Here is a 17,982-nt window from a genome sequence, read left to right on the forward strand (position 1 = left end):
GGTGAGGGGAGAGAATGTTGTGCGAGTGCACTAATAAGATGGCAGGGGCGTCCAAAAGGTTTGCTGTAGATGGGCGACTAACCAGCCATTTTATACAACAAGAGTGTGTGTGGTTGTTCGTGCATGATAATCATTTGAAAATTAGATAAGAGTAGCTATTAAAAATTTAAAATCAGACCATTACTACTGTTCTAGCGGGCTTTATTACTTAGGTAATGTTGAGTGTAGCACAGAGAATTTCCAATCTTATATTGACAAGATAGTCGAGTGACCGCTCTAACAATGGAAATACATATCCTCAAAGATGGAAGGTAGGCGGCGAGATCGGGTGGGAACATTCTAGTCAATGAGGGCAGATACGCGTGTGAATAACTGACAACTCCGATATAAAATTGTTTCTCAACGTTGACGAATTGCCACGTGTGTCCCCTTGTATCAGTACATTCGTAACCTAAACGTTACAAAACTTCTATTCGATCAAATAAGCCTTCACTTAACAATCAAATGTTTTGTTGACCAAATCTGACACGCTCTCATAGACCTCCATACAAAAACTCCCCACTTGGTCTGCTTATCGCTGTATTCTAGCATGAACAGATTGACGGGAGTGGACCCTCTTGCTTCGCTGTTTCCTCTGTCCAAACCCATGGGGTTCACGACACTACAGAACTTAGAGAATAAAGGCCACTAAATTTCTGTATGTACTGTATGTATCATGGGCACTCTTTGGAGCCAACACCAACTGTTGTCCATTAACCTGCCCTAGGTCCAGCATGATAAATCCTAACAAAATGCTAAAAACTGACACAGCTGTTACCCCCTTAGCTTTTAGCACTAGTAACTGCACTACCCAGGCCTTCCAGCAGCATGAAACAGAGTGGTGACAACACACTGAACAAGGCTGTGCCAAACGAAACAGTTCCCCACACCGTCTGTGATATTGTAACAGCAGCCTGAACAAATCACCCATCGCAGCCCTTGGGAACATCAGCAAAAACCGTGTAGCTTCATTCACCTTTGTTATGGTTTATTGTTTTCCTTGCTGACTGTGGCGTTTGACTTAAACGACAGTGTTCGTATTTATGTGATGACAGAGGACGGAATCTGATATAGCAGGACATGTCATAACACAACTGAAGGGGTTACAGGAAGAGGAAGGAAAAGGTTGTGCTTGACTTTTCTTTTACCTTAGTTTCCCCTGGTAACTTGATTGTGAACACATTCCCACTCATAACGACTTGAGTCATCAAAAACCTGTGGAAAACCTTCACAATATGGTCTTGTTGGCCTAATCTAATAGAAGATGTCAAAAAGTACAGAAACCTATAAGCTTATGATAAAGACTCATGCTAACAAGCAAAAGCTACACCACACACTGCCACATAAGGGTCCCATTGTCGTCCGCATTCCTTTCTGATAATAAGGATGAGCTGATTAGGATAGGATCTAAACATAGATTATCCCCCTCCAACGTCTGCTACTATGGAACTCGGTCATAGGTCCTAATTCTATATTGAGACGCGCTGGCTTACATGTGGTGAAAATCATGTAGGCCTATTGCTTTCAATGAGTCATACAGTGATGTCAAGTGAGACTTGGGTAAGTCATACATTGATGTCAATGGGGGACTTGGGCGACAGTCAGTTGCGCAACGCAAAGTCTCAATTTCAGACTCGGGCCATTGAGAGTAAACACTTTACCTACGGTCTTTTCACCTGGGGGTCAACACTTCCCCTCTGGCTTCCAAGTGGTGATTTAGACAGCAACCAGGCCATAGAAACAGTTAACACTGGACTCTGATCCGGTTGGCTTCTAGCCCCGATGCAACGTCAGGAAGGTTTACCCTTACAGAGAATGGATGACTTCCCCTGAGCTGGATACACCATCCGCCTATCGTGCAGTATGGAGATGGAGACTGAACAATCCAAACACGGACTAATTTTGGTCTGACTAAAGTTCGGGAAACCTTCAGAATTTCTCTACCAATGTGTTTTGAAAAGGAAGCAATGAATCAAGGGAAGGGCGCGAGCACGGGAATACAATTAGGAGCACGTCACAACTCTGTGTTCTACTGTATCTGTGCAGCATACATAAGGTCATTTCTGCAACAAGTATCGTTGTTGCAATTCGTTCATAGGATGTGAATGCATGTGTAGAGTGACATAGGGGTCAAGTGACAGGAGAGAAAGTTGTTAGTGGTTTTAACTTGCTGGGAGTGTCTGGTGAGGGGAGATAAGGTCACTAGGTTCGAGGAGGCTACATGAGGATTCACAATGACAGGAAGCTACAATTATCCCCCCAGATCACTGCTACTTCCACACACACACACACATAACCTAAACTTCCTTGCTTATCCAAGTTACAATCTGTTCAATTGAACTGTTTCTCTCTTAATTTATGATGCACTGACACTTCAGGAAAGTGTGTGGCACTGGCACATGGCATGTCCCAGTATTTCAAAATGGCTTCCTCTCGCATGTCCTCTCCCTTGGTCCCTCTGCATTGTTCAAAGTGAATCCTTAGTTTCATTCCACAGACATCCTAATTCTTTAGCATCAGGTTGATTCGATAATATTAGCTAAATATAAGACAGTTCAAACAGATGCATTCTTCACATGCCTGCAAATTGTCTCTCGAATGGAGTACTTACATTCCACTTAGGATGAGAGAATGGGTTCTGTTATCTTCCAACTGAAAGCAAACGTTTATAACTGACAAAATGAGCATGTAGCTGCAGTGTAAATGATGGCGTCAGTATTTCATGAAAAATGTATCACTGAAATATATATATTTGTATAAACAATGACTAAAGATAAATGTCCAAGTCTCTACCAGAACTGATTATTTCTTTGTCAGTCAACCTCGAGTTTTATCTGGATTTTATAAGCAATTCCTTCACTAAGAGCAGTTGAGGGCATATCAGGACCCGATCGCAGTAAACTCTGGATGAGCTAAATGTTCACAGGACTTCAGAGGAGGAAGCGCCACAGATTTTCTCCATGCTGGCACAAGATACAAACGTTTCCTCTCTTTTTCTTCTCTCTGATTTAATATCTTTCTGCAGATGCATCCCAGTTGTTTGAGGGGGAATGGGATTACTGCTCTTTTGGGGATGCAATGTAGGACTTCCCTGGTCCAAAAAGTTGGGCCCGGACGGAGCTGATGACAATGAGTCCCGAACCAGATTCTTTTTTTTTTCTCAAGGGGGACTTGGACCCAAGTGACCAAAGATTGTTTATCAGCGAAGTTGCTCTTCTGGTTAACTAATATGTCGGCTAGGCCTTCTATAATTCAATAAATTCACCTTATTAGCGTAAAATAAATATGCTATAAGGCTATGCAGAGCCGTGGTCGGGTCCACCTGGGTCTATAAGCTGTAGTTACATAGACCCGAGACCCGATTGAACCTTGAAAGCTGCCCATTATAGTTTTGCAAAATTCCAAAACAGGGTATCAATATAGGGTTAATGTGATGCACATACAGTAGCAATGAGAAATGAATTCTGCTTCTAAAGATCAATACAATACTTGTAAATTAGATCATGATGTTCAGAATGTGTGTGTCAGCTGTGGAACACCGTGCGGAAAAGCTTCATTTCAGACAGGAAGTCCATTGGCACAGATGTCTTTTTACCCACAGTTCTAAGGGAAAATAAGAGCTAATGTGACATCCGTTATGGTGTAACCACCACAGCATCTGTACACCATACTGTTCCTGGACAAACCAGTACACAACAATAGACTAAAGGTTCTTCCAAACCGATCGAAATGACGCATCCAAAACTCAGTCAAACCAATGGTGTTCAATGACAGCCATGCTTTGGGGCAAAGCAAAAGTGAAAGATATGGGACGTCTTACATTTTCGTTGCACTGTCCAACTGAAAAGTTAGAGGGATCTCAATTTTTTACATTTTTACAGCACATCCTGGCTAAGGATCTGTGTCAGCCAATTGAAAGCGAAAAACATGGTGTCTACCGCCTCATTTCCCATCAGTCCACCAGACAACTATGCATCAGCAGTGGTATAAAACTGCCCTAACACCAACACACTTGCTCTAGCACAGGCTAGAATAGCCCGTCAAATACTTATCATTCTAAAAAAAACACCAAGTCCAATGAAACAGATGACAGTCAACCTCCGTTTATTCGTTCAGCAGGAACCATTTCTTCCACTTCACACAGTCCCACTGTTATTATACTTTTTCAGGACTTTCTTTTAGTAGAACCAATCTGGAAGCTTGCCCTCTTCAACTGGGGTGTTTGTGGTACTGCTAGGCTGTCCTGGCTGCCCCCCTCCCCAGGATCAGAGCCATGTAGCCGGGCTGTGGTCTCTGCCAGCATGTCCATCAGCAGTTCCACCCGGATCTTCAGGGCATTATTCTCCTCCTGTAACTCCCGGTTCTTATTCTTCAGGCGGTGGATGCGGGTTCGGTCCCCTGCCTTTGGACTCCGGCCCTTGGCCCCTTGGGGCCTCTGCTGCAACAGCCACTGGCCCTCCTGGAAGATGAGGCTGTGGCCCCCCAGGGTGAGGGCCAAGGGGGCGTAATCGGGCCCCAGTTCGGTTTCTCGGGAGTTGAAGTCAAGGTAGTAGAGGGAAGAAAGGGATGCGTCGAGCCTGGCGGGAGGGAGTTTGGGGTTCCAGTTGCCTGGGGAGCGGAGGGCCGTCGGGGTCCCCAGTTTATCCCACATCTCTCTGAATATGGACATCTTGGGACGGCGCTCTGGCTCACCTCGGGTTCCTGCGCCGGGTTTGATCCTGCCCTGGTGAATCATTTAATAAATTTGTCTGGGAATGTTTTACACTAATGCAGGCATGATGCAATGCACAACATTCATTTCGTGCAGAAGAGAACTGAAAACAGTGTTTCCATAGTCCCTAAACATCTAGGACAGGGATAGCCAACATTCCTCTCGAGGGTGTGCATGCTTTTGCTCCAACCCTGTTTTAAAAACACCTGACCACACATTATGTACAGAATGTTGCATGAACTCACAAATTAAAAAAAATCATTCCTCCAAAAGGTTTGTATTAACAGTCAAACAGCCCTTCAATATATAAACCTGTGGTGTCCAGTTAAGAGTTCTCCCTCTGGGATACATTCAAGTGAATGTAGTAGTTCAAGTCTTGGCAAGAGAAGCACCTCATTTGACCCTCCTCTTCCATTCAGAGTGCAATCAACAACCAAGCCTTTCCTACCGTCCTGTTAAGGCCCCATGACCTCTTCTAAACATCCACATTGTTGCAAATAAATGTAACTAAACTAAGAAAACCTGCACACCAAGTATCTCAAAGAGAGTTGGTCAGCCCTGACCTGAATAATAGGTTTTAAAACCTCCAGAAGAATACACTGCATCGCAGTGTTAGAGGCGTCACTACAGACCAGGGTTCGATCCCGGGTTGCATCACAACCGGCCGTGATCGGGAATCCCATAGGGGAGGCGCACAATTGTCCCAGCGCCGTCAGGATTAGTGGATGCTTTGGCCGGGGGGGGGGGGGGGGGCTTCACTTGGCTCATGGCGCCCTAGCGACTCCTTGTGGCAAGCAGGGGGCCTGCAGACTGACCTCATCGTCAGTTGAACGGTGTTTCCTCCGACACATAGGTGCGGCTGGCTTTCGGTTTAAGCGGGCGGGTGTTAAGAAGCACGGTTTGGCGAGTCACAATTCGGAGGACGCTTGACTCGACCTTCGCCTCCCGAGCCCGTTGGGGAGTTGTAGCGATGAGACAAGATCGAAAATTGGGGATAGGATTTTTTTTTCTTTTTACAAAAAAACAATACTACAGATGGAGCTGAAGACTTAATCATAAACTTACCCACTCCTCCTGCCACTCCTCTCTGATGCTTTTCATGCTTCTCAAGGTGTTTAGCGCCTTGGGTTTGAGAAAAGAACTTTATAAATATGACTTATTATTCTGTTATGGTACGGAATCTTTGCACATTACCATAGCAACGGCATGGAAATGTTGGAGGACAATGACATTTAGAATCATTCCAGTGCACAGTAAGAATCCGGGATAGTAATAATCCTAAATTACATTTGTATAATTATTTTCATAGCAATCTCAAAGTGCTTCAAAAAGCAAAAAAAAACAAGGAACACATGAGTAGCCTAGCTTTTGTTAGGTCAACCAATACATCCCATTAGTAGCCTAGCTATAGTTAGGTCAACCAATACATCACCATTAGTAGCCTAGCTATAGCTAGGTCAAATAGAGGCCAAATCTTTGAGTGCATGCATCTTCCAAAGATGGAGGGACAGTTCATGGTTTGATCAGAGGAAGGATGATGGTTCAGCTACTGAACTTCTCCTTCACAATGTATGGCACCCACTTGGTGGCGCCCAGAGCTCACCCACACAGTTCAGAGTAGTAGCCAGTCGTCCTCACTACGAGCCCTCTGCCTCAGCAATGCATCTTCCATTCCTCTCAAGCTTCAGGGGACTCTTCAGTCGATGTTTTCAAAAGATCAGGAACCAGCAGGCAGGTAAAACAAAAAAGCTGGTCCGGTGTCGATGCATCATTTGAAAAAACAGAAACAATTAGTCAGCTAGCCAAGTCAAAAACAGGTGACCTGCCAGTCCAACTGCAAATATGTGGGTCAAAACCACCAGAAATAAGCTATATTTTTTTTAAATCCAAAAACAAGTCAAATAACAAACACTTACAAATTATTTAAAATGTACATATTTACAGTATTACGCCACTGTAAAGAATATCCAGAGGTAGCAGAAGCTGTGTTGTATCCCCTCTCATCTTATATTGAACCCACCCCCCATCTCCAATTAAGTCTTTAAAGCTACCATATGCTGTTCTCTCTGTGGTTATTGTCTTTTCCTAAAATGAATCAGATTTTCCCCAAACGACAAAATGGTAAAGCTGAAGGATTTGGGGTGCCCAAACACAGAAGTGTCCCATATGTGCATAGGTCTCAAATTATTTCACATTTCTACCCAACTTCAATACAAATAGAATAACTCATGTTTAACATTCACAAAGTTAGTTGCTTTATTTATGAAGATACAATTTCAATACAAAGTAAATGAGTGCAAATGAACATTTCACCAAAGATTACATTCAAATAAAAATTCACAGATGAGCAGATATCAAAAGTAATCCAAATGTTTATTTATTTATTGATGTTTAACACCAAGATCCAGCACAGATCACTGGGCCATACAACAGAAACTAAATCACCAATGGAAAACAGGGGATTCCAAAAACCATTTCACACAATACATTTGTGTTGACATTAGGCCCAGTGCAATCAAAAATCAGTTTTTCCTTGTGTTTTATATCAGATTGTACAAGAGCTGATTAAACTTGTGAAAAAATGTATCAGTTATTTCCTGATAGTTGCTTGTTGAAAATACAATCTACACAGGACCTTCTAATCAGCCTGTTTGAATGGGCTTTATTTTGGGCTTGACATCACCAGGCTAATAGTTGGTTAATAGACGAAAAACAGCGTTCCAAACCTCGCCCCTAACAACAGCTACCTTAAATTCTCCTCCCCACTAAGACCACTCCAAGTTACTACTAGCAAAACTCTTGCTAGAAAAATAAATTTTTGCTAAAAGGCTATTTTGGTCCATTTTAATGGAAAACTATTACTGTAAGGTACTCAATTGTTACGCAGATATTTTTGATATTGATATAAAAACAGCTGCATTGGCCAAAAACAGGTCATGTTTTACTTACCCAAAATAAAATGGTCAGTTAACATGCACAAAAAAAAAAAAAAAGTATAATGACATCAGAATCATATTATTCTGACCAATGACCAGTCATCTTTAATTTGCATATGTATCCTCCTACTTTGAAGGGGTACACGGGGTAGGCTATAGAGAGTCTAGACCAGGGATGGGCAACTTCGATGGGGGTGAGGGCCACAAAAAATCTGAACTCATCATGGGAGGCCGTACTGGCTCGTGGGTCTGCATACCCACACATGCAGTCAGAGCAGACCTTTTGGAGGCCCTAAGCAAAATTTGCAGTTTTAAAGCAAGTTTGCTGAAAATCTACACATTTTGCAATGGAGTGGAGAGAAGATTTTGCAATTTTATAAATAATTTCATGCAATTCTACTCATTTTGCCATGGGGCAGAGAGAAAAAATTGCCGTTTTACAGCTAACTTTCTGCATTTCTACACATTTTGCAATAGAGTGGAGAGAAATGTTTGGTAATTCAACCATGATTACTGCAAGTTTAGATCGCAACAATCTTTTCTTTGGAAATTGGTCCGCGCGCCTACTGGGCCGCCAGTTACCCATCCCTGGTCTAGAGGATTCTAGCCACCAATCAGGGCTGAGTATGTAAATATATTTACATTTTTATCAACACACCCACAATATCAGACTGAACATTTCAATGGCAAAAGGAGGCTATAAATTATAAATATATTGAGTTATTTTCAATAAATAAACAGATTTAGACATACAATGATTTCAAAATAAAATAAGCATGGGGCTTTAACATTGTTTGGATGCATCAGCACACATATGACAACAGTCTAACCACTTTTTTTCGGTTTTAAAAAATTGCATGCTAATTTTGTAAGGAAGTTCCCTTGCTTGAACAGAGTTGGAATTCACAAATGTGGATAATTTATATACTTTTAACCTTCTACAGTAGCCTAATAGTAGACAAGTGAAGTAAGATTACATTTTATTATTTGGCAATAATGATAGCAAGGGAGTTGCTTTTTCCACAAGCCTTTTTCTTTAGCCAAATTAATGACACTAAATACACCGGCTAGCTAGCACACTAGTCAGACAGCACACTGAACAACAAAAAATGTTTAGGCCTATATTCTGTCTAAATTGAAAAACACTTAGGCCTACTGGAGTGGCAAGGTGGTTTGCTAAATGAAGGACTGCACGCACAATTTGAGCTGCGACTTACGCTACCCAAACAGGTGCTTCTTTCTAATCAATATCACTGTTTGCTCCCGTTTTAACAGGGAGTAATCTGCTTAATAATATGAGTTGAGACATGCAGTTAACAGCATTAAAGCTTAAATGATTCCCTTCTTAACCATTTGGTACCCACATTTGGCAGGTGTTTTCTTTTGGCTGTGTTTGATATGAGCTTACACTTGGTGTGCAGGTTTTTGGAAAAGATTAAACTAACTTTACTAATTAATGAATAGGCCTACCCTGTTTGCTTTCATCAAAACAATGTTTTTGTTCCATATTTCAGTCTGAAACATGCCTTGGTTTAGGGGGACTGTAACTGCAATCTAAATGGCACATAAGCAGTTCGTAAAATAGCCTGCAATAGGCCTAGACCGGACACATCTATTTTTTCAAAACTGCAGCTCAAGGTTGGAACATACCTTTCCCTACTTCAATCAACCATTCCATTTAGTTGTCTTGATTTGGCAATGAAGGTAGCCTGTCTACAGTTGTTAGTGTATCCCATCATCTCTCCTTTAATCTCTTCTCCTCCTGCTCATCCCTTATAGTACCCCCCCCCTCCTCCTCAGTCAGGTCGAGGACAGAACTGGCGAGCTGCTTCAGGTCCAGATCCAGGTAGAACCGACACATAAAACCCAGAATCCCCAGGGTGGAGAACCCGATCAGAACCCACAGAACCTTGGCACTGAAATACAGAGGGGCTAGTCTGGGAAGGAGAGAAAGAGGGGGGAGAGCAAGAAAGAGAAAATAAAATTCTCAGCAATGCATTGCACAATAATTCAGAGACAATGACTATTGATATTGTTGGTTTGGAGTATATTGACTGAACACGACAAAATTAAATTTATACAGAATACGAGATTCAACTTTTCTAAAAAAACTTCCTATGGGAAAGATACAGGGAAAGTGACCGTTGAGGAATTGTTCAAGACTCCAGATAATAGAAAACAGACCACCCCATTTTGACAACTCTGCAAAATGAAGGCTCTGGTATCCACATGTAGAAGGCACCTGCTACTATTTATTATGAGGGAACAATGATTCTGACCCTATACTTCAAAATTAAAATCACTCCTTACTCTCTTTCTTGAGAATCAATGATCTAATACGCCCGACATGTAATTCCAAGGAATAGAACGATGATCTGCAATGCCAAGGAATGAGGCATAATTATAGGAACAGCCCCCGAGGGATAGACCGATAGGTCATTACCGTCCATGTGCCGATTTAGCATAGCCCCTGAAGTACTGGTAGCGCCCGTACAGGTATAGGAGTCCACATAGTGCGGACAGACCTAGGTGACGAAGAGAAAAATGTTGTCATAATTTAGCAGTTAAAAGGGAAATCTGGGATTTAAACAACAAAGCGGTCACTCCGCCACTTCTTTCAGTAAACAGCTGAGGGATGGGGGTTTAATTTCCTCAATGGGAGTCAACTTGACTCAAAGAGGAAGTCACGAAACAAACATTCAGTGAAATTGTCAGAAAAAGCATGGGGCTCTGTGGTTGCACTGAGGCAGCAGAGAATTTATTTTGGGTGCCTACCTTGGCTGAAGAAGAGTCCAGACACCCATAGAATGATGATGAAGATCGGGAAATATTCAGTGCAGTTGGCTCTAAAGAAACAAAACAAAAATCCATCCATGAATCATTGAAAAACACATATCAAGCACATATGGGCAATTCTACAAATGCGGTGGCTTTTAGGCAAAAATGAAATCCATTTGTTTTGACCTAGGTGGCAAATGCGGTGGCTTTTGGGCATGCCATTTCTGACTATAACATTTTTCTTGACCAAATTATCTTGCAATGTATTTGGGTAAATATTCCTGGGTTCGTACAGACAGTGGTAAGTCAAATTCAAGGACTTTCAAGTACTAATATTTATTTTCAAGGATCATCAAGTTGTAATAGCTCCTCTCATGCAATAGTTTCTAGTCGCCACCAGATGGCATTATATCGCCACAACCTCATGTTTTTTTTAAACTATTCATCACTACCTTACAAGTTCTACTCAACAACACGTGTTTCACTACTTGTTTACTACATACATGATGGTAAGTCCGTACTGATGTTGACTGATTTCCTTATATGAACTGTAACAGTAAAATCTTTGAAATTTTTGTTCAGTGTACATATGGAATTGCCTTTATATTTCACTACATTTTAGATCTCACAGGCTGTCCCAACACATGACATGAAAGTGAATTCCGACAGCGTAAAAGGCCCTTAATTGACTCTAAAATTATGTATTCTAGACCCATTTGAAGAGAAACAACTGAATGTGTTTGATAAGATATAATATTCTCTCAGGGAACCCTATTTAAATTTTAGGGGACCACACATGGGACCATTCTGTTACAGGTCCCCAAAGCACACACTTTCCTGGGTCGCTCGTCTTCAGTTCGCTGCAGCTAGCGACTGGAACAAACACTCAAACTGGACAGTTTGATCTCAATCTCTTCATTCAGACTCAATCATGGGCACTGACAATTGTGGCGGCTTCGCGTGATGTATGGTCTCTACCTTTTTGCCCTTTGCTGTTGTCTGTGCCAAATAATCCATGTCGTGTTCTCTCTTGTCGTGATGTGTGTTTTGTCCTGTATTTTTATATCTCAGCCCCTGTCCCCGCAGGAGGCCTTTTGCCTTTTGGTAGGCCGTCATTGTAAATAAAAATGTGTTCTTAACTGACTTGCCAAGTTAAATAAAACCACTGTACTACTAACCTCTCTCCCTGCTTGCTTCAATGCTTCCTCTGTGCATCTCATTTTCCTCCATTGCAGCCTGACTCATGTGAGGATCTGTGTTTATTGCACTATAACCCAATACTATATCACATGTGATATAATATTAGCAACTGTTAGCCTGGGCGTCTGTGTGTGTGTGCTGAAAGTAACATTGTGCCCCAAATAGAGTGCTGATAAGCTGTGGTTAACCTTGAGCGAGAACAGTATGCTTTCTATGCAGGTGCAAATAGCTCAAACAATGTTACAGAACTGTCTGACCTCAGTCTCCAGGGTGTTGGAGCGTAATCTACACAGCAACAGCACCGGACACCAAGGAGCGCCAAGAGGCTGGGACCAGCCTGAGCGCCGGCGATAGGCTGAGCAAGTTTAAACCACGCTCAGCCTCTACTGTGATAGGCCAAAAGGACGGGTTGGAACTACGTCTATCACCGTATAAGAACAGCTGTTTACTTTCATCCTGCCAGTTTTTCTGTTCTACCCTGCGAGGTGTTACAGTGAACCCCTATATACGAAAATTGCATTTACCATTTATCGCTTGAGTTTAATAAAAATACTTAAAGTATATTCGGTGACTCTGAATCACATTTTGTCCTGATACCAGATTTGAATTGACGCAAATCCCTGATACTCACCACTGTCTCACTACTCGCTATAAACAAAATGTATTTTATGAGAATTTATAGCCTATCTTTTGATTATAGTTAGCTAGCTTAATTTCAGTCAACTGCTCCTGCTGAGGTCCGGCACCGTTCAACGTTAGCTTCCAACTGCATCCTCCTAACCAGCTAGTCATAGCTCGCTAGCTAACGTTACCTAAAGTCATTGAGCTACCTAACTAGCTAGACTGACTGAAATATCAGCGACTATTGACAAGTTGTACACTCATTTTCCGAGAGTCAGTTCTTGTGTTTGGAGGATGTATGTTGACACGGCAAGAGTCGAGGGATGTTCGAAAACATTCCCACTGTCAGCGGCTTCTCACTGCTACTTTCCCACACTGGTCTGGACTAAGGTAGTTATTTTTAACCTCCGTTTATGTCGTGGGTGGAGTTTCCCGTTGGGCAGAGTAGTGAATGAATGCGACGCTAACAACGAAAATCCGGGGGTGCAGGCTTACTTTAAAAAAAATGTAAGCTTTATTTAGGCAAGTCAGTTAAGAAAACATTCTTATTTACAATGACGGCCTACATAACGAGCATACATGATACCACTCGTTTGCAGAGCTAGCTATACAGTGTTTGTCAGATCAAGAAGGCTTCTGAGCATTGATTAAAGCTGGGAACGCAATAATTAGTGGGTAAATGATAATTAACCAAATAAAAAAGGTGCGTAAACGGCGTTTACCCTCTACTACATCACTGGCTGAGTCTGGCAAAAACCATGGTCATGGGTGCACCTCAGCCACGCTCAAGGTCCTAAACGATATAGCCGCCATCAATAAGAGACAATACTGTGCAGCTGTATTCGTTGACCTGGCCAAGGCTTTCGAATCTGTCAATCACCACATTCTTCTCGGCAGACTCAACAGCCTTGGTTTCTCAAATGACTGCCTCGCCTGGTTCACCAACTACTTCTCAGACAGAGTTCAGTGTGTCAAATCGGAGGGTCTGTTGTCCGGACGTCTGGCAGTCTATGGGGGTGCCACAGGGTTCAAATCTCAGGCCGACTCGTTTCTCTGTACACATCAACGATGTCGCTCTTGCTGCTGGTGATTCTCTGATCCACCTCTATGAAGACAACACCATGCTGTATACTTCTGGCCTTTCTTTGGACACTGTTAACTAACCTCCAGATGAGCTTCAATGCCATACAACTCTCCTTCCGTGGCCTTGAATTTGGCGATGTCGTTTACCAAATAGCCTCCAACACTACTCAGCAAATTGGATCACAGTGCCACCCGTTTTATCACCAAAGCCACATATACTACCCACCACTGCGACCTGTATGCCCTCGTTGGCTGGCCCTCGCTTCATATTCGTCGCCAAACCCACTGGGTCCAGGTCATCTATAAGTCTTTGCTAGGTAAAGCCCCGCCTTATCTCAGCTCACTGATCACCATAGCAGCACCCACCCATAGAACATGCTCCAGCAGGTATATTTCACTGGTCACCCCCAAAGCCAATTCCTCTTTGGCCACCTTTCCTTCCAGTTCTCTGCTGAACGAACTGCAAAAATCACCGAAGCTGGAGACTCATATCTCCCTCACTAACTTTAAGCACCAGCTGTCAGAGCAGCTCACAGATCACTGCACCTGTACATAGCCCATCCAACTACCTCATCCCCAAAATGTTATTTATTTTTGCTCATTTTCACCCCAGTATCTCTACTTGCACATCTATCACTCCAGTGTTTAATTGCTAAATTGTAATTATTTTGCCACTATGGCCTATTGCCTTACCTCCCTCATCTTACCTAATTTGCACACACTGCATAGACTTTTTTCTATTGTATTATTGACTATGTTTGTTTATTCCATGTGTAACTCCGTGTTGTTGTTTGTGTAGCACTGCTTTGCTTTATCTTGACTAGGTCGCAGTTGTAAATGAGAACTTGTTCTCAACTAGCCTACCTGGTTAAATAAAGGTGAATTAAAATAAAATAAATAATAAAGTAATAAACATCAATATTCTGCCAGGCAGACTTAAATCTATATTTTACAAAAATATAAAGCCAACCTGGAACAATTAACGGTTTTACTGAGTTATGGTTCATAAGGAAATCAGTTAATTGAAATAAATGTATTCGGCCCAAATCTATGGATTTCACATGACTTGGCAGTGGCGCAGCCATGGGAGGACCTGGGAGGGCATAGGCCCACCCATTTGGGAGCCCAGCCCAGCCAATCAGAATTTGTTTTCCCCCACAAAATGGCTTTATTACAGGCAGAAATACTCCTGTTTCATCAGCTGTCTGGGTGGCTGCTCTTAGACGATCCCGCAGGTGATGAAGCCGGATGTGGAGGTCGTGGACTGGCGTGGTTACACGTGGTCTGCGGTTGTGACGCCGTTTGGATGTACTGCCAAATGTTTTAAAATGATGTTGGAGGCAGCTTATGGTAGAGAAATTAAGATAAAATTCTCTGGCAACAGCTCTGGTGGACATTCCTGCAGTCAGCATGACAATTGCACACTCCAAAACGTGAGACATCTGTGGCATTGTGTTGTGTGACAAAAAGCACATTTTAGAGTGGCCTTTTATTGTCCCCAGCACAAGTTGCACCTGTGCAATGATCATGCTATTTAATCAGCTTCTTGATATGCCACACCTGTCAGGTGGATGGATTATCTTGGCAAAGGAGAAATGCTCACTAACAGGGATGTAAACAAATTTGTGCACAAAATTTGATAAATAAGCTTTTTGTATGTATGGAACATTTCAGGGATATTTTATTTCACCTCGTGAAACATGGGACCAACACTTTACATGTTGCGTTTCGTTCAGTATACATTTGCCCGGCAATTTAGCTGTCGATGTGATGTTTGGCTGTGCCTAAAATCAGTCAGTTCTGATTAGGCGCTGGCTGAGTGGCAGTGTGAGTGGAATGAGTGAGCTCTTCTGGCAACCAGAGCGCAAAACACTTGGAAATAAAACGCTGTAGTATGCCTGGAAATTAATTTGCAAGACCAATACGTTTCTAATATTTTTCATATTACCATATTTGATCATTTTGTCCTCATTTTAATTGAAGTACTGTTCAAGTACCAACTTCAGAAAATGTCAGATTTTCAAGGTATTCCAGTACTTGAATTTCAGAGAGCCAAATTCAAGTACTTTTTGCACACTCCAAAACGTGAGACATCTGTGGCATTGTGTTGTGTGACAAAAAGCACATTTTAGAGTGGCCTTTTATTGTCCCCAGCACAAGTTCTCACAAGAACCTCAAACACCTTTGACTAAAAAGGCCTGCACATATTGTCTGTGAAACAGGTTTGGTTGTTTCCACTTGCCTCTAAAGAAATATGTTGTTAATATTCAAGCACTCTTATTGGTTGGTTCAATTCCGAAGACAATACGGGGTTGTTATTGGCCCCGCTTGCAGACAGGGGGAGATCGCAAACGTCAGGTTTCACCAGTATGAAAATGTAATGCAAGAGGTAGGTCACGTTCTGAAAACTGTATTCTATTTTTATAATTTTACAATGTGTACACGTTTGCTGTACATTCCTGATTTATACATGTGGGTATATGTACCTGTTAGGGATTGAGGGGCTTTCTGGGATGTGGTATATGATTGCTGTATATAAGTGTGCTAGCTAGCATGCACCGATGTAATGGTCACATAAGCTCACTGCTAACACGGTTGTTTTCATGCTACAGATTTGACTATCGACAGCCATCAACATCATTAAGCCCTGCACAACTAACGTGCTGTTTCCTATTTAATCACAGATAATAAATAACGCTCAACTGGGACCACTGGCTGGGATGATTTCTTTGAACTAATAAACACAACTCAAGGAGAGCACGATTAACATCGGTTACATCTATCTGCATGTCACCTGCTAGGTACTGGGGGATATTTATCAAGTGTCATCAATTTCTGAGTGCAGGTGAAGAAGGACAACTTAATACTAAAATTATATTTGGGTAAATTAAGTAAAGAAATCGGTATTAATTGCTGATAGACATTTGTCATTTCAGATCTAGCAGACTTACTGAGCTCTGAAGACCCTCTCAAACTCTGGGGGTCCTGAGGTGCTGGGTGGGGAGACAGAGTACTTGCGTCTGGCGTATATCACCTGTAGAGAGAAGTAAGCTACAACAAAAACACGTCAAAGTCCATGCTATAAAAAAATCTGAAAAATAATTTCCCCACACACTTCTTGACAAGGAAATTGTACCAACACTCAAAGAATCAGATCTTTGATAAGATATGCATTTTCTGCCACAGGATAACATTTACAAAGTTGAATATAAACAAGTTCACTTAATTACTAGAACTATGATAATGACCACAGGTTTATCATAAAAGCACGGCACTTTTTATAGAAAGAAAATATGATCAACTTACCTTGCTCTAACACACCCAACACCGTTACTCCTGCAATGAGCACTACCTGATCCAGCATGTTTTAGAGCTAAAAGTGACTCTCCTTTCAACCTGGTGTTCAGATGCAAACTGTTTCTCTGACTGAGTAGACCAATAGGTGTCAACTCGGGGGAGAGGCGGCAACTTCCTGATTTGAGTGGCCTGTATCATTAGGGTTATTTATTAACCAATGTGATGCTTCAGTTGGTAACCAGGGGTGATTTATTTTTTATCTTGCAAAACTTTTATTCTGGATCAGAATGATCTGGATTCTGTAATCCTCTTTTAAGCTATCCAGGATCAGATTGATGTTGCTGTTAAGACTTTTTCAGAAAATAAAATGTCTCATTTTGATCCAGATACCACAATATCAAGATCACATAATACAGCTTTTCAGAACTTTGAACATAACTACACCTTGCCCTCGACCGGACAGGTTATGGTACTACTTCTACACTGTCATAGGGAAAGAGTATAAACTACACGAATTAAGGTAATTCGATTCGTTTTTTAAAAGTGCCTGTATATCACTTAAAAGTACAAACAAATACTTATATTGAGGTCAATTTAACATAATGAACATTTAGTTTCCAGATGTAAAAAAGTATTTATATATTTTTAACTTCACTTTAGTCAGACATTTCTTGGTTGTAGTGCCTTTCACCTTTCTAAGTCCACCCTTCAAGTGGGATCAAGATCATCCTGAATTTCGGCTTCAAAACTATCCTAATCAGTACCTTGAGTTTTGAAAAATGCAAAAACGTAATTTAATCGTGATTGAAAGGTCAGATTAGACTACCAAATATGAATTCCTATCCAGAGGATCAGCATCTCATTTTGAAAAAACAATTCTAACAATTAATCCTAACCGATTGCCAAAATCCAAATCAGTTAAGTTTTGAAAAATTGGACGCACATGGTAGCCATATATGATTGAATTGCATGTTGTGCGAGTGCAATGGTCCAGGAGCAGGCTGTTATGTGTCTACGTACAGTGCATTCAGAAAGTATTCAGACCCTTTGACTTGTTCCACTTTGTTACCGCCTTATTCTAAAATTGATTAAATAAAAATCCTCAAATCTACACACAACACCCCATAATAAACAAAGCGAAATTAAGTTTTTGCAAATGTATTAAAGTAAAAACAGAAATACCTTATTTACATAAGTATTCAGACCCTTTGCTATGAGACTCGAAATTGAGCTCAGATGCATCCTGTTTACATTGATCATCCTTGAGATGTTTCTACAACTTGATTGAGTCCACATGTCGTAAGCTAAATTGATTGG

The 17,982-nt window shown here is 41.6% G+C and overlaps 1 protein-coding gene and 1 pseudogene across 1 annotated transcript; both read right to left on the reverse strand.

Moving 5' to 3' along the window:
* Positions 1-4,204: 4,204 nt before the first annotated feature.
* LOC111968190 (protein chibby homolog 1 pseudogene) lies at positions 4,205-4,708 on the reverse strand (annotated as a pseudogene).
* A 4,188-nt stretch (positions 4,709-8,896) lies between these two features.
* ltc4s (leukotriene C4 synthase) lies at positions 8,897-16,794 on the reverse strand. The gene is made up of 5 exons (XM_023992668.2): positions 16,675-16,794; positions 16,320-16,419; positions 10,462-10,532; positions 10,130-10,211; positions 8,897-9,623 (listed from the first exon to the last, which is right to left on the reverse strand). The coding sequence occupies exons 1-5, from the start codon at positions 16,730-16,732 to the stop codon at positions 9,422-9,424; spliced, it is 513 nt and encodes a 170-aa protein (XP_023848436.1). The 5' UTR covers positions 16,733-16,794; the 3' UTR covers positions 8,897-9,421.
* Between the last annotated feature and the right edge of the window lie 1,188 nt (positions 16,795-17,982).

Source organism: Salvelinus sp. IW2-2015, linkage group LG8 (assembly GCF_002910315.2).
Source record: "Salvelinus sp. IW2-2015 linkage group LG8, ASM291031v2, whole genome shotgun sequence".
In the NCBI taxonomy this organism is placed as follows: Eukaryota; Metazoa; Chordata; class Actinopteri; order Salmoniformes; family Salmonidae; genus Salvelinus; species Salvelinus sp. IW2-2015.